At 51.7% G+C, this 22486-nt stretch overlaps 1 protein-coding gene across 2 annotated transcripts in view; it reads right to left on the bottom strand.

The window, feature by feature from the left end:
- Nucleotides 1–3832: 3832 nt before the first annotated feature.
- The window catches only part of Card11 (caspase recruitment domain family member 11), a 135400-nt gene continuing 116746 nt past the window's right edge, over nt 3833–22486 (bottom strand). For both annotated transcript variants that reach the window (XM_028756136.1, XM_028756137.1), the window contains exons 15-25: nt 20534–20666; nt 19254–19455; nt 18917–19043; nt 16960–17200; nt 15925–16021; nt 15443–15538; nt 13727–13865; nt 11068–11247; nt 9481–9605; nt 5709–5824; nt 3833–4372 (exon numbers count right to left, since the gene is read on the bottom strand). In XM_028756136.1, the coding sequence (XP_028611969.1) occupies nt 4168–4372; nt 5709–5824; nt 9481–9605; nt 11068–11247; nt 13727–13865; nt 15443–15538; nt 15925–16021; nt 16960–17200; nt 18917–19043; nt 19254–19455; nt 20534–20666 (1661 nt within the window). In that variant the 3' untranslated portion in view covers nt 3833–4167. The remainder of the gene's footprint in view (nt 4373–5708; nt 5825–9480; nt 9606–11067; nt 11248–13726; nt 13866–15442; nt 15539–15924; nt 16022–16959; nt 17201–18916; nt 19044–19253; nt 19456–20533; nt 20667–22486) is intronic.

The raw sequence follows: 22486 nt of genomic DNA, 5'->3' as shown, positions 1-22486 counted from the left end.
GGAGGGAGGGAGGGAGGGAGGAGAGAGAGAGAGAGACACTTTGGAAAATGCCACACGAATGGTAATTTCAGTCAAGTATGAAGGACTGAGGCCAGATTGACAGACACAGGAATCAGGAACCGAGTGTTTCCAAGATCAGCCACCTGAGGGGTTTTCCAACACCTGGTTCCTGACTCAGCTCCCATCTCTAGGTCTGTGGGCATTGGGTATGCCTCCTCCCTACTTTAGGGTTCTGCTTCCTGCCTGTACCAGCAGGAGTTGCTCAGGGCGGATTTCACAAGCCACCTCCCTTGAGCGACATAGCTCATTAACCACAGCTCCGAATGCAGCAGAACCCAGTTCTGAAAACGTCAGTGTTGGGAAGGTGAGGCGGCTCCAGCACCTTCCTCTCTTGGGCTGGGTACACTGTAGGGACTGACTTTGGCCTCAGAAGAGCTGGTGTTCCCTCCCTTTGGGTGTCCTCCTCAGTCCAGAGAGGGAGAACTGCAGGCAAAGGATCTGGGATCAGGGAACCAGGCCCAGGCCCCACTGTCCATACCACGGCACCCTTCATCTCCATCCATGGAAAATGCATGGCCTGTGCATTTGCTCTTTTGGAGAAGCCAGGGTCTCTAGGGGTAGGATGACATGAGCTCTTTCAGAGGTGAGTTCTGGGCCAGGTGTCCGAGGCTCCAGGTGTGTGTGTCTGTGTGTCTGTGTGTATGTGTCTGTGTATCTGTGTCTGTGTGTGTGTACGTGTGTCTGTGTGTGTGTGTATGTGTCCGTATATCTGTGTCTGTGTGTGTCTGTGTGTGTCTGTGTGTGTGTCTGTGTGTGTGTCTGTGTGTTTGTGTCTGTGTGTCTGTATGTCTGTGTCTGTGTGTCTGTGTGGTGCTGGAGATCAAACTCAGGGACTCATGTATGGAAAGCAAGCACTCTCTCCATTGGGCCACACCCCCAGTTCTTCAAGATCCGTTTATAATTTTTACTTAACTTACTTATTAGATAGAGTCTCCTAGAGCCCAGGATGTGCCCTTAAACATCTGATCATGCTGTCTCCATCCCGTGTGCTTGGATTTCAGGCAAGCAACTCCACCAGCTGAGCCCCATCACCAACTCCCTGGGCTCTGGCTTTGGTTGTTGGAGCTGTGGCACTACTTAGGTTGCTAAACACGCCCGTGGCCAGGGTCACTTTTGTAAGATAGCAGGAAAGATCCTGGACCCTGGACTCTTTAGCTTGTGCCAGCATCAAGTCCGCAGGTTGCCAGCAACAGGTTCTAGAATGTTGCTTGGAATGTTCACAACCACCAGGCGCCGGCCTTCTTCTCTGAGTGGGGGAGGCATGTTGGTCTGATCTTGTGTGCACTGACCCTGGCCTTGTAGAATATGGCCACTTGACATTTCTTCCGACATGCTCTGGGCTCTGTTGTGTTTGCAGGGAGGAGGAATAGAGGAGAAGGGGTCTCCCCTGGCGTGCGGATAGTGGAGCCATCCTGATGGAGTGGACAAGCCACAGGCAGGGTCAGCAGTGACGCCCTGAGGACTAAGTCTCAGTGAGATGGTCCAGCAGGTGAAGTCACTGGTTATCAAGCCTGGTGACATGAGTTTGGTCCCTGAGAACCACACGTTGGAAAGAGAGAAGAGAGACTTCTGCAATTTGTCCTCTGATCTCCAAATGTGTGCCATTACTCACTCTCTCTCTCTCTCTCTCTCTCTCTCTCTCTCTCTCTCTCTCTCAGTTAAAATAAATACATACTTTTTTTTTAAGGTGACATTTTGACAGACTTTCATGGCTTCAATTCCCAGAGGCTCATTAGTCAAAATTGGGTTGGTAGGTAGCTTACTTGGTAAAGAACTTGCATGACAAGTCTGGGGACCTGAGTTCAATCCCCAGAACCCACATAAACAAACCAGAGATGGTAGCATGGGCTTGCTATCCCAGGGATCCTTGGGGCTCACTGGCCAGCAAGTATTCTGCCACTCCATTTTGTCATTTCTCCTTTCTCTTATCTCCCCTCCTCCCCTCCCTCCTCCTCTCCCTCCTCTTTCAGATATAAACCTGTAGGTGAGTGCAGTTTTTCCAGTCTGGTCCCCCACCTCCTCCTCCCATCACCAACCATCTGACAGTCAGAGGAGAAGCTCAGAATGGAACCTGAACTTGACACAGTGTCAGAAAAACAAATTCCCACATGAGGGGAGGGTTACTTCCAGCCACCCAGCCAGCGTGGAAACTTTCAATATGATTTTGAACTAGGCACCCAGTGGCTTCAAAGCAGCCCCGGGGGTGGGGAGGGGCACCTGCACCTCCATCCTCACTCGTGACTTTCATGTCCAAACAACACAGTAAACACCTCTTTCTTCTCCCACCTCCTCTCACACCCTTTCCTGTGCAGCTCTGGGTTCTGCCCACATGTAAGTGAGGGCCTGGGTAGCCTGTGGGAGCCCTGTGTGGGGAGGGTTGGCAAGCCTGTGGGGGCCCTGTGTGAGGAAAGATGAGGCCCAGGAGCCTGGGGACTTGAGGCTGTGTTGACAATTAGTGTGGGGTGTAGAGGGACCCTCCTTCCATCCCTCAGAGCCGTCTACCCTTGTCGCTCTGGACCTGCCTCTCAGTCTTGCAAGCTGGAGCTTGGCCATCCCTGGAGGCAGCATCTAGACACAAGTTCCTTCCCAGGTCTTCACTCTGCACCTCTCCCCACAAACTCTAAGCAAGCGCATTTGGCTTTTCAGGCCAGCCAGCCTGAGGCTTCCGAACTTAAATAAATAGGAATAAATCAGTAGACTTTTTATCCGAGGCTCCTTTCCGGTCACGTTTGTCCCCTCGGCGAGACTTCTAAGTGGAAGTGAGCTGGCCTCTGCTTGAAGGAAATTTACCATCATTTCAGGCTTTATGGAGGTGGGAGCCTTGGCCCTGCAGCCCCTCGGCTCCTCACCGGGCACTTTACCGCGCTTAAATGGCTGCAGCCGGACCTTGGCAGACCCAGAACAGTTATCTGGTTTCTATGGGCTGTTCTGGAAAAAGAAGGTTCCGTGCTTGTTGGCTCTGCCAGGAGTGTTGATTTGAAAGGCGCCTGGTTCCTTGGCAGACTAGGGATGGGTCATGAGGCAGAGAAGAGAGAAGCAGTGGTCTCCTGGTTCCCCGGCTATCCACTCCCAGCTTCCGATGTTGCACTTATGGCATCTTTTTAAAATGGTGGAAACCGCTATAGGGTTCACTATGCTGGTTTTTTGTTTTTGTTTTTTAAATGAGAACAAAGATGGGACAATTGGTGTCTTGATAACGTGACAAAGTCATGAAGATTCGACCTGCGATATTTACCATAATGTACCCACAGAAGTGTGATGCTTTCAGCCCGGGTTGGAGAGGCTCCTAGCATGCCTCGGGGCAGAGCTTACTGCAGAGGCTGGTAACTGGTCAGAATGCTCAGGATAAGTGGCTGAGAGGGCTCAGCTGTGGATGGAACATCTGTCCCAACCCTCCCACCCCAAGAGTGTGTGCAGAGACATGGCAAAAGTCTGAAGATGGTTGCGAGGGCCGTGAAGTGCTATCCTCGGGATAGGCAGGGCATTGTGCTCCCCGGCCCACAGCAGCTGTGGTTTTCTGTACAGGATCAAACCGGTAAACAAGCAGGGCTTGAAGGGGTAGGCGTGGCTCCCGAGGCCCCACCCCTCAGCCAAGAAACTATACAGCTAGCATCTGGTAAGGGTAGAAAGGGTCTCATTTCACCTCTCTTCAGAGCATATGTGCACGTGGGAAACCTCAGCCCATTCCCACCTTGACTGAGTTGCTTGAAGGAACCCCAACTAGTGAGACTATGGGATAAGCATCTCTGCAAAGGACTGGATCAGCCACGGATAACTGGAGAAATTTTAATGCAAGAAAAAGAACGGCATATGAGGAGTCCTGTCTCCCTAGATCTAGCCTGCCTGGAACGCATGCGTCGTGCTTCCTCTAAGGCTGGCAGCCACTCTGGCTGCTGGAAGCCTTCAGGTAGTTAGTTACCTGTCCCTGTCCCATGTGTTTACATTCAACTGCTGCTCTGGCCTCGAAGAGGCTGCTGACTTTGGGCCCTCGGCTCTGTGTTCACACCAGCAGAGCCTGACCTTCCATCAGGTGGCTTCTGGTGATTTTGTTGCCAGGGGCTCGGGACCGCCGTGTGTCTGTGTCCGGCCGGTCAGACTCAGAAACGCTCACAGCTGGTCCTCGTCCACCCAGATGGTCTTGCGCTGTTCCTCTACGATCTTGTCTTTGAGGACGCGCAGTAACTCCTCCACGCTGCTCCACATCTCGGCTTCCACGGTGGCATAGAGGCAGGGCAGCGCCTCCAGCTCCTTCTCTTTGAGCCTGCACACTCGAAGGAATTCTTCTTCCGTCTCTGGCCGTGGCAGCAGCTTCCTGGGGATGGTGGGGTGGGCAGAGAGAGAGACAGCAGGGGAAGACATGGGGAGGCTGCAGGGCTCGATGCTCACACCGTGAGCTAGAAGCCTGGGTTGCACAGTTGCCTGTGGGGGTCAAGGATCACACATGCCGGGGACCTGCTGCCTCCACCTCCTTAGCGCTGGGATTATACCAGTGAGTATATTTAACACGACTTAGAGTGTGATACCAGCTTGGGCTAATGTGTGAATTCAAGGCTAGCCTGGGCTACATGGTGAGAACCTTTCATTTCAGAATCAGATCGTCGTCCCAAGTGGAAACTCTGTCACCACTAAACACAAAGTCTGCTTCCACCCCCTTTAGCTGGCCTCCTGTTGTGGTAATTATTTAAGAAGGCCTCTGGTTAATCTGACTATCTAAGCTGCAGCAGCTCTGCCTAGCTCAGCCGCCATGTTTCTCTGCCTGAGGTCACATGTGCACAGCAGCTAGAACTGGCCAGCCAGAAACACCAGCCCTGCCACCCACTAGATGCCAGCGTGAGAGATGGCTCTGCCAATCTTCCACTCTGTCTCCACAAGGCAGGGCATTGCCCAGACCATTCTGCCATCCATGTGGGCCCAGTAAGAGAATGAGACTCTAATTCTTACAGATTAATCAAAGGCTTTATATGTTTGATAATGATTAATAACAATATGCCCATACAAAGAGAGTTGTATCCCAATTAGCTAACCTAATTATAAGTTTATAAGTTGTTCCCCATGAGTGCTCTCCATACCTGTGTGGTTCTTCATCCTCCTACATCTCTGTCTCTCTCTCTCCTAGCTCCTCCTCTTCCTCTCCTAACTCCTCCCACCTTAGCTCCTCCTACAGCCTCCCACCTTCCTGCTTCCTGTCTTTATCAGTCTGATACTTTAGGGATTTTCTGTAAGTGGAACCATATGGTGTCTGTCCTCCTGACTGATTTCATAGCATCCTATCCTCGTGAGTCACCCATATTGTGGCAGGTGTTAGAATACTCTCCTTTTCAGGGTTGAATATTATTCCACCATGCTAACCTCAAACTTGTGGTCAGCCTGAGTGGCTGGGATATATGCCTGTGCCGCCACATCTGGCCACTTCCCTCTATGAATTTGGTTTTCTTATGTACTTGGGCTCGACCCAAGTATCTCAGTGACAGGAAGTTGATAGACCTTTTCCCAACCACCACATTCACCCCATGTGTCTTACATATGTGTACCAGTGTCTGCCTTGCTGCACTCACGGTCAGTGTCACAGGTTCCAGCATCCAGGACTTTTTAGAAGGGCTGAGTAAGGGGGGGCGTGTGTGGCAGGTATGGGGACTGAGTGTCCTTACCTGAACCGTTTGATGTTCTTCTCGCTCACCCGGATGAGCAACACTATAGGGTACACCTTGCACTTGATCAGGTCACGCACGCAGCCAATCCCAGCCTCCAGCAGGCAGTGTTTATTCTGCAAGTATAGCAGCCAGCATCAGCCGTGGTACCCATGTTACCCGCCCTTGTGGGTGCCAGGCTGTGCTAGGGAACTTCAAAAGTTGGCCTCGGTGAGGTTGTAACCCCACCTGAGTACTGTTCGCTCGACCCTGCTGAGCACAGTGACACCGGCTATCTAGGTGGAGGCCAAGAGGGGCTTGCAGTGGACACTCACCACCGCCTCCAGCCTTCCAGGGTATTCCTGGTAATGGGTGAGAGGACAGAAAATGCCAGGAAGGGAGGCTGGCTGGGGCATCCTTGGAGATACTGGCTTAATCAGGAGCTTGTTAGTTGTGGAAAAGGATATTTCCACTTGGCTGAAGGCATCACTTTAAAAAAACACATCAAATTTTACATTAAACAGAAAAAATGTACAATTGCCATCCCAGCTCTAGGGAGGCTGAGGCTGGAAGATTGAGAATTTCAGGTCAGCCTGGGCTACATGGTGAGACCCAGTCTAAATGACCAAGCCAAACCAAACAAGAAAAAAGAACATAGAAATCTGGGTGTGGGGGAGTGTGCCTGTAATTCCAGCATCTGGGAAGCAGAGGCAGGAGCATCATGAGTTTCAGGTTAGCCTGGGCTACCTAGTAATACTAAAAAATTAAAAAGAAAAAAAAAGAACCAAAGAAAGAAAAGAAAACAGTATAAAAAGGCAGGTGTGTGGTGTGCACCTGTGATTCTAGCACCTGGGAGGCAGAGACAGGAAGATAGCAATTGGAGGGTAGCCTGGGCCACATAGCCAGTTCCAAGCTAGCCTAGGCTACATACTGAGAGCTTATCTAAAAAACAAGCAAAGGCTGGAGAGATGGCTTAGTGGTTAAGGACACTGGCTGCTCCTGTGGAGGATCTGGGTTCAGATCCCAGCACCCCCGTGGCAGCTCACAACCACTTGGAACTCTCTAGCTCCAGGAGATGTGATGCCCTCTTCTGAGCTCCATGAGCATTACACTCAGGTACACACACACACACACACACACACACACACACATTAAAAATATCTTTAAAAACCCTGCCAATCAAAAAACACGTGTGTGTGTGTGTGTGTATGTACAAGTACATGTGTATGTGTATATATGTATGCATACATATATATGTATGTATATTCAAGTGTGGCAGCACATGACTGTAATTTTGTCATCTAAGGGGTGGGAGGTAGGAGACTGTAGTTAGTTTTCAAGCCAGTCTGATCTACACATGAGACCCTTTCAAAAAACTAGGGCAGGAGGAGAAGGGAGAGGAGGACGGAGAAGAGGAGGAAGAGAGAAGAGGAGATGGGGAGGGGAGGAAAGAGAGAGGAAGGAAGGGGCCGAGAAGAAGAGGGAGAGAGAGAATATAGTATTACCACCACTCTGTGAACTTTTCCTCTGCACACACTGTGACACCCATGTCTCAGGGAGTCACAGCTTTGAAACCCCACCACTCTGGACATTCTCTCTCCCTGCCTGTTTGCTCCCTGCCTTCCCTTAACCCTGGCTGGTGGGGCTCCATCTTTCCAGCACAATTCATCTTCTCTGTGGTCCACTCACTTTCTCTTCTGTGTGATTAGACCTCCCTAGTAGGATCTGGCTTTCTTTTTTGAAATAGGATTGCAGGTAGCACAGGATGGCCTCTAATTTCCTGTGTATATGGCTCAAATGTGTGAGTGTGTGTGTGTGTGTGTGTGTGTGGTGTGTGAATGTGAATGTCAGGCAAGAAAAGTTGACCATAACATCAATCACAGGGGCGGGTTTCCTTATTTCTTTGGAGACAGGACCTCTTTCTTGGCCTGGGCCTCACTGACTTGTTTCAGCTGGTTGGTGTTGGTCAGTGAGCCTCAGGACCTTCCTGTTTTAGTCTGGGTTACTATTGCTGTGATGAAACATGACCGAAGCCACTCGGGGGGTGGTGTTATTTGGCTTATTCATCCACATCACTGTCCATCATCAAAAGAAGTCAGGACAGGAACTCAAGCAGGGCAGGGACTTGATGCAGAGACCACAGAGGGGTGCTTCTGACTTGCTTGTTCCTCATGGCTTGCTCAGCCTGCTTTCCTGTAGAACCCGGGACCACCAGCCCAGGGATAGATAGCGCCACCCACCGTGGACTGAGCCCTCCTCCTGCATCAATCACTAACTAAGAAAATGCTCTACAGTTCAATCTTATGGAAGCAGTTTCTCAACCGAGGTCCCCTCCTCTCAGACAACTTTAGCTTGTATAAAGTTGACATGAAATTAGCTGACACATCTCCTCTCTCTCCTTCCCCAGTGCTGGGATACAGTATTTGCCACCATGCTTGGATCCTCATGTGGGTTCTGAGGATTAAATTCAGTTCCTCATTCTTGCATGGTTGTAGTCAGCCACCTAAGCCATCACCTCAGCAGCTGGGGAATGACCCCCAAGGCTGTCCTCTGATCTCAGCACACGCACGTACATATATACACATGCACTTTCTTACACATAAACACACCACACACACACACACACACACAGAGGCTTCTGACTCAGACTTACAAAGAGACAACCCAACAAATTTGTTCAGACTGGCCAAAAAGACTTACTGCCTTCATCTCTGTGTGTGTGTTAGACACATGGGGACGGTGTATCTGTGACCACCCAGCTATTTGGCAAGCCAGGTTACTGGCTCCTGCTACCTCTAACGGTGCTGTCTCCCTTCTTGCTAAAGCTCTCAAGACTCAGAGCAAGGAAGAGCTCCTTGCTTTGCAGCTGGTCAGCATCACCTTGTCCCATTAGGGTCACTCAGGGTCACCTTGTCTAGCTCCAGCAGAATGTGACTTGCACACTGTGACATGCTTGGGTGGCTGCCTGGGACTCCATCTACTGTTTCCTTTTCCCGTGGTTGAGTGGATGTGACACCTGACACCCATCCTGTGCTGTTTACTTCTTTATTTTTTGTCAACTTTACATTCTCTAACCTGGTAAGAGGGAGCCTCAGTTGAGGAATTGTCTTCATCATATTGCCTGCAGGCAGATCTATGAGCATTTTCTTGATTAGTGATTGGTGTGGAAGAGCCAGACCCACTGTGGGTGGTGTCACCCCCTAGGCTGGTGGTCCTGGGTTGTATAAGAGAGCAGGCTGAGCAAGCCAGAAGATATAAGATGGTAAGCAGTATCCATCCACAAACTTTGCTTCATTTCCTGCCTCTAGGTTCTTGCCTGGAGTTTCTTCCCCAACTCCTTCAGTGATGGAGTGTGACCTTGTAGTTATAAGATGAAATAAACCCCTTCCTCTTCAAGGTGCACTTGTTTCATGGTCTTTATCTTCCAACAGAAAACAAACCAGAATGATGTGCTCCTAGCTAACCCTGGTGTTTTCTCTCTCATTCTCTCTCTCTTTCTCTCTCTGTCCCTCTCCTTTCCTCCCTCTCTCTTACACATGCACGAGCACACACACACACCCTTAGCTGACATGAACCAACACCAGTACAGTGGCAGAAACAAAAGACAGAAGAGAGTCCCAAAATACAAGCCCACATCAAAGATTTGAGGATAGAGTGGAGGCAGAGAGTGATCTGGGCCCGAGAAGAGAGAAAGGATGGACATAGCTGTGGCCACCCACCCTTGTCATGACCCAGTGCCTCACAGAGATGGCTGGGTAGGGTCTTAGTCTGGCCGGCACTCAGTGTTCCTTACCTTGGCTGCCACAGCCTCAATGTTGGCAGGGACGATGCATTCAAAGGTGTTGGGGTTCTTTTCCCGGGAGTAGATGATGGTCTCTGTCTTCTGCTTCCGGAGGAACTCGTCTCTTGTGACAATATCTGCATAAAGGGGAGTTAGTGCCCAGGGTGGCAAGTGCTATCTGTGTTGGCTTGTCCCTTCCAGGCCCTGCCTGTCCCCTCCTGGGTGCCACATAATTGGATATCCATCTGGTCTTTCCCCATGATGGTTAAACGGAACTTCATCTTCTCTACTGGATAGGGAAGCTGCCTGGGGGTGGGGTCGAGGACATGGTTCATGATCACTATGCCAGACTACGCAGCAGGGGCTTAGAGCACACTCATGCTCTGGCTTTTCAGCTGTCAGTGTCACTGGACAAAGTATCTCAGTCATTGTGGGGCAATTCTATGTATGATTCAATGATGAAACTCACACATGGAGCCAACCCGACACACCTATCCACGCATTTGTCCATCCATCCATCCATCCGTCCGTCCATCCGTCCATCCATCCATCTATCCATCCATCCATCAGTCTATCCATCTGTCCATCCGTCCATTCATCCATCCATCCATCCATCCATCCATCGGTCTATCCACCCATCTGCCCATTTATCTATCTATCTGCCTATTTATCATCAATACATCTACAGTCTTTCCATCAACCCACCCATCCATTATCCAACTATTCACTACCCATCTATCTACTTACCCATCCAACCGTTCATCATAACTTGTTCATTCATTCCCTCATTCACCCGTCTCCCAAGTGTCTACCATCCATCTACCTACTACCCATCCCTAGTCACTTATCATCATCCATCATCTACCTTTCCATCATCTACCACCCACCCATTTACCCATCTACCCATTTCCATCCATCATCCATCCATCCATCATCCATCCATCCATCTGTCCGTCTGTCTGTTCATTTATCCACCCACCCATCTGTCCATCCATCCATCTGTCCATCCATCCATCTGTCTATCCATCCATCCATCCATCTGTCCATCCATCCATCCATCCATCCATCCGTCTGTCCATCTATCTGTTCATTTATCCACCCACCCATCTGTCCATCCATCTGTCCATCCATCCATCTGTCCATCCGTCTGTCCATCCATCCATCCGTCCATCCATCCATCCATCCATCCATCCATCCATCCATCCATTTATCTGTCCATCCATCCGTGTACCTACCCACTCACCCATCCACCTACACACCCACCCATCCGTCTACATACCACCCACAGGATCTTATGGTCAAGCATTAGGATTACAAACGTGATGAAATAATTGCTGCACCCAAGGAGCCATGATCTATCTGTAGATGATGGTGTAGGTCACAGATCATTACCGAGTGGCTGAGTGGGTAGAGTGAAGAATGCCTTTTGTGAGAACACGGAGGAGGGGGGGTGGGGAAGGGAGGCTTCCTGACACAGACGGAGGAGGAAGAGGAGGAGCAATGGAAGAAAGGGGAGAGGAGAAGGGAGGGAGGCTGCGTCACTCTTGTGATAGGCTCCAGAAGCCCGTGTCCCTCTGTCTGTCTTCTGGCCACGCTCACCTGACTTGCAGATTGTGAACTCCATGGCACCCCCCGAGTTGAGCAGCTTTTGCACCAGTGTCTTGGCCAGCATGGTGGGCGTGAAGAGCACAGGCCTGCGCCGCTCGCAGTGGAAGGCACGCACCAGGCTGTAGGGGATCAGGGTGAGGTTCCGGCTGAGATCATTCTCAGGGTCCAGTTCTAATGGAGAACAGAAACAGTGGGCTGTCAGAGCCTGCCCTGTCCCAGAGCACACTCAGGCCATGGAGGCCTTGGCCACCCTTGTGGCCCCATGAAGCCTGGAGGCCTCTGGTGGTAGGGAAAGGGATATGGGTATCTTGGAGGCACTCTGTGCACTCTGAGGGGGCTGTAGGGGAGACACAGAGGAGCCTTGACGGGTTGTGAAGTCTGGGCCACCTCAGTAGACCAAGGACAGCTTCTTAGAATAGGGACATGATCTGAGGAGTACAGCCAGGTATGCAGTGATGTCCTTTTTGATTGAAATGTCCCTTCCTGGTGGAAGCCACAGGCCTCAATAGGAACTAATGACTCAGGGACCTCAGAAACCTGCTGAACTGGGGGTGGGGCTGACTCAGTGGGTGCAGCACTTGCGGAGAAAGTGTGTGAAGACCCACACTAGTCTCTAGAACCCATCTAAACATCCTGCATGTTTTTCGAACTTAGAATCTCAGTGCTGGCAGGCAGAGGCAGGTGGATCGGCTCCCTGAGGACTTGCTGGTCAGTCAGTCTAGCCTCACCAGGGAGGCTAGGCCAATGAGAGAGCTTGCCTCAGAAACAGGATGGGGGCTGAGGAGATGGTTGGCTTAGCAGTTAAGAACACTTGCTGCTCTTGCAGAGGAGTGGAGTGGCTCAAAGCTACCTGTAACTCCAGCTCCTGAGGGTTCATCGCCCTCTTCTGGTCTCTGAGGGAACTGTACTCACGTGGCAAGAGTGTGTACACACATACATGAAAAGTAAAACAAAACAAAACAAAAACAACAACAACAAAAAACTTAGACAAAACAACAACAATAACAACAGCAAAACCATTAGGTAGATGGTGACCGAAGCACAAGACCTCTGACCTCTCTGACCTCATATGGCCACGCAAGTGCATTGAAAGCCCATGAGGTTACAGAGGCAGTAAACCCTTGTTAGGGATGAGACTTGTCAAAGGCGCTCTCTCAGAGGCGAGTTGTGCAGGGAACTCCAGGGGCATTCCTTTTGTGAGTCATCTATCCTGCGGTGGGACCTTTCTGAAGACGCCACAGCCTAAGGTGTGCCCGCTCCTGACACCAGCCCCAGAGAACTTGCTGGTTCTTCATGGTAGATTTGGCTGGGCGTGTTCCTTTGCTCGGTGTGGCCCTCTCTGTCAGATGTGAAGAGATAGGGACTCCCCCAGGAAAATCATGCAGTGTGACGGTTCAGGCAGACAGATGGGCGAGTACAGGAGAGTGCAGGGCAGCGGAGGGGACCAGGCAGCAAGATGGCAAAGCTTTGTGGTCTGTCATGGAAGTCAGACTCCTGCATTCTCCCGAGTCCCAGGGGTAGGGGTATATAGCGATCCATTTCCCAAGACCAGGAGCCTGTCCCTTTCCCCGTGCTCCTGGCCTGCCCAGCCTGGGAACAAAGAGGATTTCCTAATTACCCATACTCAAGGTCTGCCTCTCTGTTCCTGAGAGAGCCCAGCCTGGATGAGGGAAGCAGGCAGGGCTCACCATCATCTGGGGGACAGGGTGTGGGGTGATTTTTAACCAACCAGGTAAACAGTAAAACGTACTCAGTGAGGAAGATAAATCACTAAATACACAAGTCTTGGCACATGGCTTCAGTCAGTGTAGGTGTCTGGACTTAAAGGGATGATGATAGGTGTTAGCCAGGCCAGGGCTGGGTGAGGATATCACCCTGGGGAGTGGTGAGGGGTAGGAAGATGACAAGATTACAGGTGGCAGGGCTGGGTGGGTCTTCTTATCCATCTTTTTGTTTTTTTCTTTTATTTTAAGATAGGGTCTCATTGTGAAGCCCAAACTGGCCTTTCACTCTTGGCAATTCCCGTACTTTAGCCAACTGAATCTTGGGATTGCAGACGTGCGCTACCATGTCTGCCTTTCCCCCTCCACCTGTGTGTGTGTGTTTGTGTGTACATGTGTGTCTGTGTGTGTGCACGTGTACACGAGCGTGTACGTATGTGTCTGTGTGTGTATGTGTGCATGTGTGTGCGTGTTTGTATGTGCACATGTGAGTGTGTGTATGTGTAAGGATGCATGTGTGTGTATGTGGGTGTGCATGTGTGTCTTTCTGAGTGTATGCATGCATTTGTGCACACAAGCCAGAGGCAGATATTGGGTGTCTCACTGGGTGTCTTTCTCAATCATTCTACACCTTATTTTTTCAGCCAGGGCTTCTCACGCAATCAAAAGCTTAACAATGTCCAGAATGGCTGGACAGCAAACTCCAGGCATCCTCCTGCCTCTGCCTCTCCTAGCTGGGGTTGTAAGTTCAAACTACAATGATGCTGGGGTAAGCACGTTACTGACCATCTCTTCAGCCCCTCCCTTGTCTGGTCATCCTGCTAAGCCTGTCCTGGGGACAGAGACAGATGTGGCTCCTTGGAAGGGCTGGGTGTGTACCGGACATGCCCCTGCTGGGCTGTGGGGAGGGGCCAGAGATCCTCACACACCTTCATGCTTCTCGGTTGTCAGGAGTTTGGTGGCATCCAGCGAGGACCTGGAGAGGCTCCCCAGGGGACTCCCAGAGATGATTCTCACGCGCTCATTGCTGTTCATTCTTTTGTACTTGTTTTCTGACCGGCTGACAAACTGTGGAGAGGAGGAGTGTGCGGTAGGAGGGCGGGGCAGAGGGTGGGGCAAGAGGGCGGAGCAGGTGGGCGTGGCATAATCTCTTGGTTTGTGCCAAGACTGACCTGCACCAGGCAGATAAAATGTTTGTTTAAACCTTGATTCTACGCTGCGGGGTGCCCAGGGCAGACTGCCTCTGACTGTAAAGAGCCAGCCCCTCCCCTGCATGAGACTCTGGAACACTCTAGCTACCGGCCCATGAAGACACCATGTGCAGCTACTGTTCTAGTTAGTGAGGATCCAGGCTGGCAGCCGCTGGAGTCCACTCAGGCTGGAAACTTCCAACTCCTTCACATTGTTCCCATGAGCCTCTGGGTTCTGGGATCCTGGCTTCCCACACAGTTCATAGATACTTCTCTGGTCTAGCTTCTCACAGAGCTCTCTAGTCTCCCTCTGCTTCAAGAGAGCCTGCCCAGTCCTAGTGTGTGGCAGCCTCATCTTTTTTTTTTTTTTCTTATATATTTTTAAGACAGGGTCTCATGTAGCCCAGGCTAGCCACAGCCTCACTGTGTAGCCCAGGAGGACCTTGAACTTTGGATTCCCCTGCCTTTCCTTCCTGAGAGCTGGGATCACAAGCCTGCCCCACTGTGCCAGGTTTATGGGGCGCTGGAGAAGGTAAGGCAAGCATTTAAACAACTGAGCCATGCCCCTCACTTAGCCTTGAGTCTTTGGCTGAAACCCTGATGGCTGAAGCTTGACACTTGGGCCTAACAGTGTCCTGATCGATGGATGGCCCCGCCTTCCGGAGGCCTCGTGCTCTGCAGGTCTCCTCCCACCCGGCTGTCTCTGTCACAGAATTGTATCTGTCTGAGATTCTGGGTCAAGGCGTCAGTTATTTCTTGCTGCACTGGGGTGTAATTAATGCAGCACTCACACAGGAAATGTGCATTTGGGATCACATTCTTTGCTTTGCTCAACTATCAATACAAGAAATGTCTCTAATCACAGCGTCTGTACCTATGTGAAATTACACAACAAGCCTGTCAGTGGTCCTTGGATTATCCGCCCCCAAAATATTTGCTTTTACTTTATAAGTTAGATACAAGGAGAAAAAAAATATTCCTTCCAGTTCTGAAGAGCTGAACTGTTTCCACAGACAGGTAAGAACCAAGGAGCCTGCTGGGCTTCCCTTATCTCCTTGGTTGCTAGGATGCTCAGGTAACTTTAATGCTCCCCCAGAGAGAATAAGCTGGCTTACATATTTGGAGGGTTTGATTTTTTCTCCCCAACACAGCACATCTGGTTTTTTTTTAAATCATATTTTAGCAGCAGAGCTGTTGAGGCTCTTTTGGTCTAAGTTTTGTCAAATCTTTTACGAACGTGAGACTGGCTTCCAGCAGGCGCGGAGTCTGTCGACAGACCTGTCACTTCGAGGATAAAATGGGACTGGATAAGCCAGGCGCTGTGAGAAGTCACAAGGGGTGCCCGAAATACAAAGCCTTGTTACATCCTCCTGGCATCTCTTCTTGGTAGGCAGAGGGAGGAGCCCCGGCAAACTGTGCTAGAAAAGTCAGCGGGCAGCCGATCGCCAACCTTACCTGCAGGAGCTGGCCAAAGAAGAAACTCGCTCTGGAGAGGCGAGGGCTGACCCGGGGGTCGCTGGTCGAAAGCGTCTCTTCGGGCTGCAGGGTGTTCTGGAATGAGTTTGTCAGGAGAAGGGCTGAGCAAAGGGCTCCTGAGTGTGAGACTGCAGTACAGAGATGTGCACCTGGCCCTCAGTCCCCCCTGGCCCGAATGTCAGGGACAGCATCAAAGACCTGCAGCCAGGCAGCAGCAGAGGCTGAGAGAAGGAAACAGGCAACTGCTTGCCAGAGTAGGAAGGGCTGAGGAGGGGTTGTGGGTCTAAGTCACAGCTGGGGACAGCTCACGGGAGCTCGCCCTTCCCAAGGATCAAGTTCCCTGCAATGCATCTTCCCAATGACATGGTGACAAGGCTTCTTATGTGTAGGGAGGAATAGGTGTGTGTGTGTGTGTGTGTGTGTGTGTGTGTGTGTCTGTGTAAGTGTGCCTGTGTACCTACCCGGAGGCTGCGCAGGGTGTGGTGAGCGCTGTCTGCTTCTTCCCGGTTGCCTCTGTGAACCAGTCGCTGGAGCTTCACTAGGAGAAGCTGTTGAGCCCTGTGGAGGGGACATGGGAGCAACCTCAGGATTATGACTGGGCAAGGTGTGTGGCCTGCAAACTGCAAACTGAGAAGCTAGGCTTGAGGGTTCCCAGAGAAACACAGGGCTCCCCCATTGGGGTTGGCATCCAGACTCTTGCAGACCAGCTGCAGGATCATGCCCTTGCATCTGGGTTTCTTCACTGACCATCTGACTGGCTGAGACCCACTGCCTGTGACTGTCTAAGCAGCAGCAAGGGCTCAGAAGAGCAGGTGTCACTGTGTGGAAGAACAGGCACCCGATAGCCCTGACACCTGCTGGGTTCAGCCCAGCCTGATTAAAGAGAACTCACTAAAGAACTGGGGCATGGCTCAGAGACAGAGCATTTGTCCAATATGCCCCAGGGTTCTGGATTTCATCCCCTCTCACCTCAACCCTGAACCTCAGATAAAAAGAAAAGAAATGAGGCCAGACCATCATCCCAGATACCTTGGGAGGAGAAGGGCTGAGGGCAGGACTGTAAGTTCAATTTCAGGGTGGGTAATTCTGTCAAACTCTATTGCAAATTAAAAAAAAAAAAGTAAAACAGGTTGGGGATGTGGCTCAGTGGTAGAGCCCCTGCCTAGAATCCCCCAGTGAGGGGCTAGGGTGTGGCTCAGTGGTAGAGCCCCTGCCTAGAATCCCCCAGTGAGGGGCTGGGGTGTGGCTCAGTGGCAGAGTACCTGCCTAGAATCCCCCAGTGAGGGGCTGAGGTGTGGCTCTTGGTAGAGGGTTTCCCAGCATGCCTGGTGGTCATTGGATGGAGTGAGGGCAGTAGGAGGCTTTGTGAGAACACTGTACTGTTCTTACAAAAGCAAGGAACGCTTTCACAGAAGGAGGCACCCATATCTTCCAGTTCTCCAGACTGAGGGAGCTGCTGGCCTGCAGTGTGGTCTGGCAGCCCATCCCCTGCTCACCGGCTGTAGCTGGGGATGGTGCCGGTGTCCAGGTCTTGGTCAGTGAAGGGGTCGACGCGTGCACACAGCCATTCGTGCCTGTCCTGGTACATGGTGTCTAGGACATGTACCACATCGTCACACTTCAGGGACATGGAGCAGGCATCCAGCTGGCTGGAGATGTTCAGGTTCAGACGGATATAGAACGAGTCTCCGGATGTGATCAGACCATCTTCCATCTCCTTCAGCAGCTTCCGGTATCCTGAGGATTAAGTAATCCAAAAATGTCAGCACCCTGGAGATACCTCGTCTGAGTGCCCGTCTTCCTCCTTGTGAGTGGGTAGCCATGCCAGTGAGGGGTTTCCTCCTTCCCTTCAGCTTCCGGGAAAGCCTGGAGCTAAAATCTGTGCTGAGCCACAATGGCTAACTAGCTTCTGTATCCTGCTAGTCTCCATGCCTTTTCTGCATGCTTGCCAAGTGGTACTTAACATGCAGTGGGCTATATGCCTCCTTCAACTCAATGAAATTTTGCAAATGCATACACGTGGATAGCTCCTACTGGTTTCAAGTAGGCTCTCTCAAGCTAACCTTATCCCGATGGCTGTAGTCCTAGCTCATGTTGCAAACATGGAAACAAGTACCTCAGGCTCCTTTGCTTCTGGCTGATACTGATCAACATTATGTTTATAAGACACAATACCGTGACACACATTCCTTCTTATTGCTGTATAGTACTCCACACTGGTGTGCACTGCTCAGATACGTTATTATTGGTGGACAGATCTGTGCATTTCTCTTGGAAACAGATACAGAAGTCGAGTCACCAGGTCATTGCGAATCTGTGTAGAAGCTTTAGTAGTTACTGCCAAATGCTGCATGTGTTATTACGGCCAAATGTTGTTGGTCTTTTGAGTAAAGCTTTGCAAGTAACTTTGGGAGCATTCAGGGCTTATAGTGTGAATCTAATAAATGCTGCAAGCTGTCAGTGAACATCTATGGTATACACCCATAATTTATATCCCCAAATAGCCCCAATGACAGAGGGCTGTTGGTCAAAGAGGGAGTTGTAACAGGCAGGGTCCTAGTAGGTCATTCATAGCTAAAGAGCATTCTGGGCAGCTGAGTTGGTATGAAGAAACAGAGATTCCATATCGGGTCCTTCAGGGGTGTCCTAGCTTTGCCCAGCCCTGGATCAGACTCTCTAGTACCATCCAGCATCCCTGAGTCTGAGCTCTACTTTGTGGCTGGAGGCCTTTCCCACAAATTCAGTCTGGAGGGCTATGCTGCCATTCACCTCTAGGGGGCGCAACTCACTTTGCAGCCCTGTAGCCCACGGGTCAAGATGTCCCCTTAGAGATTTATTTATTTTGGTGCAGACTAAGGAGTTGATAGGAACAAATCCCATGAGTGGGGGTGACTGGGCTCCACAGTGCCAGCCTCTGCATCAGGGTGCTGCTGGGAAGGGGCAGGAAAGCGGCTGGAGAAGCTGGCTGGCTATTTATGCTCTGCTCAAATATTCATGATTACTGTGGTTAAAAATAAGACCCAGCTGCAGAGGCAATCACGCAGGAAAACCCAGAGGTGAGAATGAGAATCCAAGTCATCACCCAGGCAGCAAGCAGTGCTGCTGGGGGGCTGGGCCAGGCGGGGCGGCAGGGCTGCTTGCCTATCGGCGGGTCCGGATGTGCTTGGCCCAGAGTCTCTGCCTGTAGAGGGCTGGGAAGCATGACGGAGGAGACAGATGTCACCCGTGCAGGGAGAGGAGCGAGCCAGGCTGCTGGAGCCATATCCTCTGTTTCCCTAGGAGGTTTGTGGGTTTGGTTCCGGGTGACACAGAGCATATTCAGCCCCACCTGTTATCTTCTTGGGTTGAGATGCGGCTCAATTCTCGTGGAGGCAGAGATGGAGCAAGGGGGAGGCTCAGAGTATGCGCCCTGTACCCTACCCTTGTGTGGACCAGGTCTGGCTCAGGCCTTACCTTCATGGTTGACCTTGTAGTGCAGGGTGATGGGGCCACTGCACCTCTGAATGGTCCAACGGGCCTCTTCCTTTGTGCACGCATCCAGTGGAACGCTCTGCCTTTCGCCTCGGATGCAACCTTCCAGCTACAGGGCAAGAACAAGCAGTTCATTCTCTTTGGCTCTGCCGATGGGCGGGGCTAAAGCTACTTCCCATTGGAGCATCCTTCTTCAAACACAAGGTCATCTTGTGCCCCTGGGCTGCATGCATCTCTAGGTGTACATGGGTGTGCACATGCGTGTGCCTAGAAGAGAAGGGCCTGGGGACACCCCACAGCTTCTCCCTCTTTGTCTCACCAGCAGGAGTTGGTGGCCCTCACGCAGTCCGGCCCTCTCAGCCAGTGAGCCTGGCTTCACAGAGTGAATGAAACTCCCGCGTGCGTTGCCGCCCAGCAGGGTGAGCTGGGTGATGAGCCCGTCACCATTCAGAGTCGTGTGCTGGACCAAGGGGCCGGTACCCCGTACGTGACCGCCAGATGTGACCGATGGCCGGAAGGGCCTGAGTTGGGACATAAAATAGGCAGTTGGACTCACACTGAAGAGCTGACCATGCTAGCAGGCTGGGGAAGGATGCTGGTGGCATGGCTGTGTGTGTCCTTGAGGCTTGGGGGCCTCTCGGTTCTACGGGACTCACAACTGAAGGAGGTCGGCAGGAAGTAGAAATAACTACCCGCCCCTTCTCTTCCTCCATGTGTCTATGTGTCCTTCCCTCTCTCCCCCCTTTTATTTATTTATTTATTTATTGACAGGGTTTCTCTGTGTGGCCGTGGCTGTCCTGGAACTCACTCTGTAGACCAGGCTGGCCTTGAACTCAGAGATGTGCCTGTATCTACCTCCTAAGTACTGGGTTTAAAGGTATGTGTCACCACCACCCAAAAAATGTCTAGTTTTTTCTTTGTCCCACTTTGAGATAGGTCTCATGTAGCACAGGCTAGCCTCCAACTCTCTAGGTAGCCGAGGAAAACCTTGACCTTCTGATCCTCTTGCCTCCGCTTCCTGAATGCTGGGATTCCATTGCTTGCTGCATGTGGTGCTGGGGGCGGAACCCAGGGATTCATGCTTGCTGGTGAGCTCCCTCCCAGCTGAGCCACACTCCTAGTCTGAAGAACTGATTTGTGACTGAGACCCTGGGCTTAGTCTTAAGGCGCATAGACGGTCCCCTCGGTTAAGGAAGTGAGAAGAGGAGGGACTTGAGTCTTGAGTCCCATCCTTAAGCCTTCATTTGACCACTCCTATCCGTGGTACCTCTGTCCTATCCCTGGACCCTTCTGTCAAGTCCTCCCCCAGCCCCATTCTCATTCTCTCTCTCTCTCTCTCTCTCTCTCTCTCTCTCTCTCTCCCCCCCCCCCCCCCCCCCCCCCCCCCGTGCCTGTGGAGGTCAGAGGTCAAGCTCAGGTGTTGTTCTTCAGTCCCCATTGTTTTCTGGTCATCTCTCTGGATCTGGGGCTTGCTGATTACAAGTGCATGCTACCACACCCAGATTTTTGTGTGGGCTCTGGGGATTTGAACTCAGGTCTTCATGCTCATGTGGTGAGTGCTACACCCACAGAGCCATCTCCCCAGCCCTGTCTCCATACCTTTCTAAAGAGAACTTCCGGAACATGAGGTTGACCTGCTCCAGGTCGTAGGCATCCAGTCCCTCTGATTGGTGTGAAGAGGAGGAGGAGTGGATGGAGGGGGGTCCGAAGGAGTAACGTTCGTGATTTTCATCTGCAGAGGAGTGAGGGTCTGTCAGGACCAGGGAGCACCAGGGGGAGCACCTCTGACCACCCTCCTCCCCCAGCACAGAGCTCAATAACAGCATAGCCCTGTAGACTGGGATTTGGGGAAAGTCTCCAAAGGTATAGCACAGGGTTGTATCATGTAGCCCAGGCTGTCCTCAAACTTGCCATTCTCTTGCCTCCGTCTCTCACGTGCTGGATTACAATATGTACCCAGATGTGGGGATCTGGGGTCAGAACCCTGCAACTCTTACTACACTCCTGCCATCAGGGCAGGTAAAGTTCAAACTAGACACCCCCCTGCTTCTCCTCTTTGGGAGCCTCACCAGATGTCTGTGAGTAGGGAGTGAGGAGCTACCAGAAGAGGGCATCTGGTGCTTCTATCACTTCCTGTCAACTCCTTTGCAGCAGGGTCTCTCACACCTTCTCAGAGAGGCTGGAGGCTAGCCAGGCCCAGCAGCCTTGTCTCTATGCCCCTCAGGATAGGGTGAGAGACGTTTGCAGGGACACCCAGCTTACCGTGAGGATGCTGGGATCTGAGCTCCCGTCCTCATGACTGTGGAGCAAGAACTCAGAAGTTGAGCTGTCTCTCAGCTCTGTCTTGGGAGCGGACTCTCGCTTTAGCACCCCTACCTCCCAGTGGTCTCCACCCTCCTCCACTGGCTTTCAGACTCTAGGTCTGGGGACCTGGGGTCCCTACCCTCTTTTCCCACCTCAACTGGACTGTAAGTTCCCAGGGGAGACAGATGCTCACTGGAATAGCGCCACCAGGGTGAGAGACAGAATGGTCCTGCTTGGGGCTGATAACAAAGGCCAATTCTGCCAGGAATTTTTCCCGACACCCGCAACATACTTTGGATGCCTGCCCAGGATTCGCTTCCCAGTTTCTCCGTTCTGAAACTCTCTTGCTCCCTTTCATTACCCAGCCTCCATTAGGTGCTAACCCCTCTTTAACACTCGATAACTTGTGACGGTCCCCAATTACAGAGGATCGCTAATCTTTCCATTTTATCTGCTGGTGGCCTCTTCGAGTCAGGGGCACAGATGGGGCCAGGGAGGACTGGAATGTACGTGTGTGCTGGCAGGGTGCGTCTGGAGGATGCTGAGCCTAACCTTCCAGCAGGGCAGGGGTCTGGCGACACCCGGGGCATGGGTCCATTTCTAAGTTCTCCTCCCTCTCAGTGATCCAGCTGGGCATATGCTTTGGGCTCATGGCACTAACACCATGGTCTCTGTCAGCAGGGATGTTGGGGCTGGGACTGAGTAGGGATTCCTGGCTGGGAGGGGCAGGTCACTGGGATCATACATATACTCTATATCCCTGAAGTCCAGGCCCTCATTTCTGCTTTTCAGATAGCTGTGTATGACTGAGAGAGCGTCAGTGTCCCCAACATGAGGACCATGTCCTAAGATTCAGTCCTGGCCTCCGCCTCCAATTTCATGTAGCCCAGGCTGGCCTCCAATTCTCTAAGTAGTGGAGGATGATCATGAACTTCACATACACCTGCCTCCACCCCCTAAGTGCTAGGATCACAGAAGTGTGCCATCAAGCCCAGGTTAGGTGGTTCTGGGCTGGAACCCAGGGCTTCATGCATGCTAGGCAGACTCTAGACCAAGTAAGGCATGCCTCTAGCTCCTTGCTGGGGAGTTCAGGCAGGGGCTCTACCACTGAGCCACTCCCCAGCCCCTCACTGGGGGATTCTAGGCAGGGACTCTACCACTGAGCCACACCCCAGCCCCTGACTGGGGGATTCTAGGCAGGGGCTCTACCACTGAGCCACACCCCAGCTCCTCACTAGGGGATTCTAG

Source organism: Grammomys surdaster, unplaced genomic scaffold, assembly GCF_004785775.1.
Source record: "Grammomys surdaster isolate TR1022 unplaced genomic scaffold, NIH_TR_1.0 126109, whole genome shotgun sequence".
In the NCBI taxonomy this organism is placed as follows: domain Eukaryota; kingdom Metazoa; phylum Chordata; class Mammalia; order Rodentia; family Muridae; genus Grammomys; species Grammomys surdaster.
Note: the sequence above shows the minus strand (reverse complement) of the source record. Positions and strands in the feature narration are given on the sequence as shown.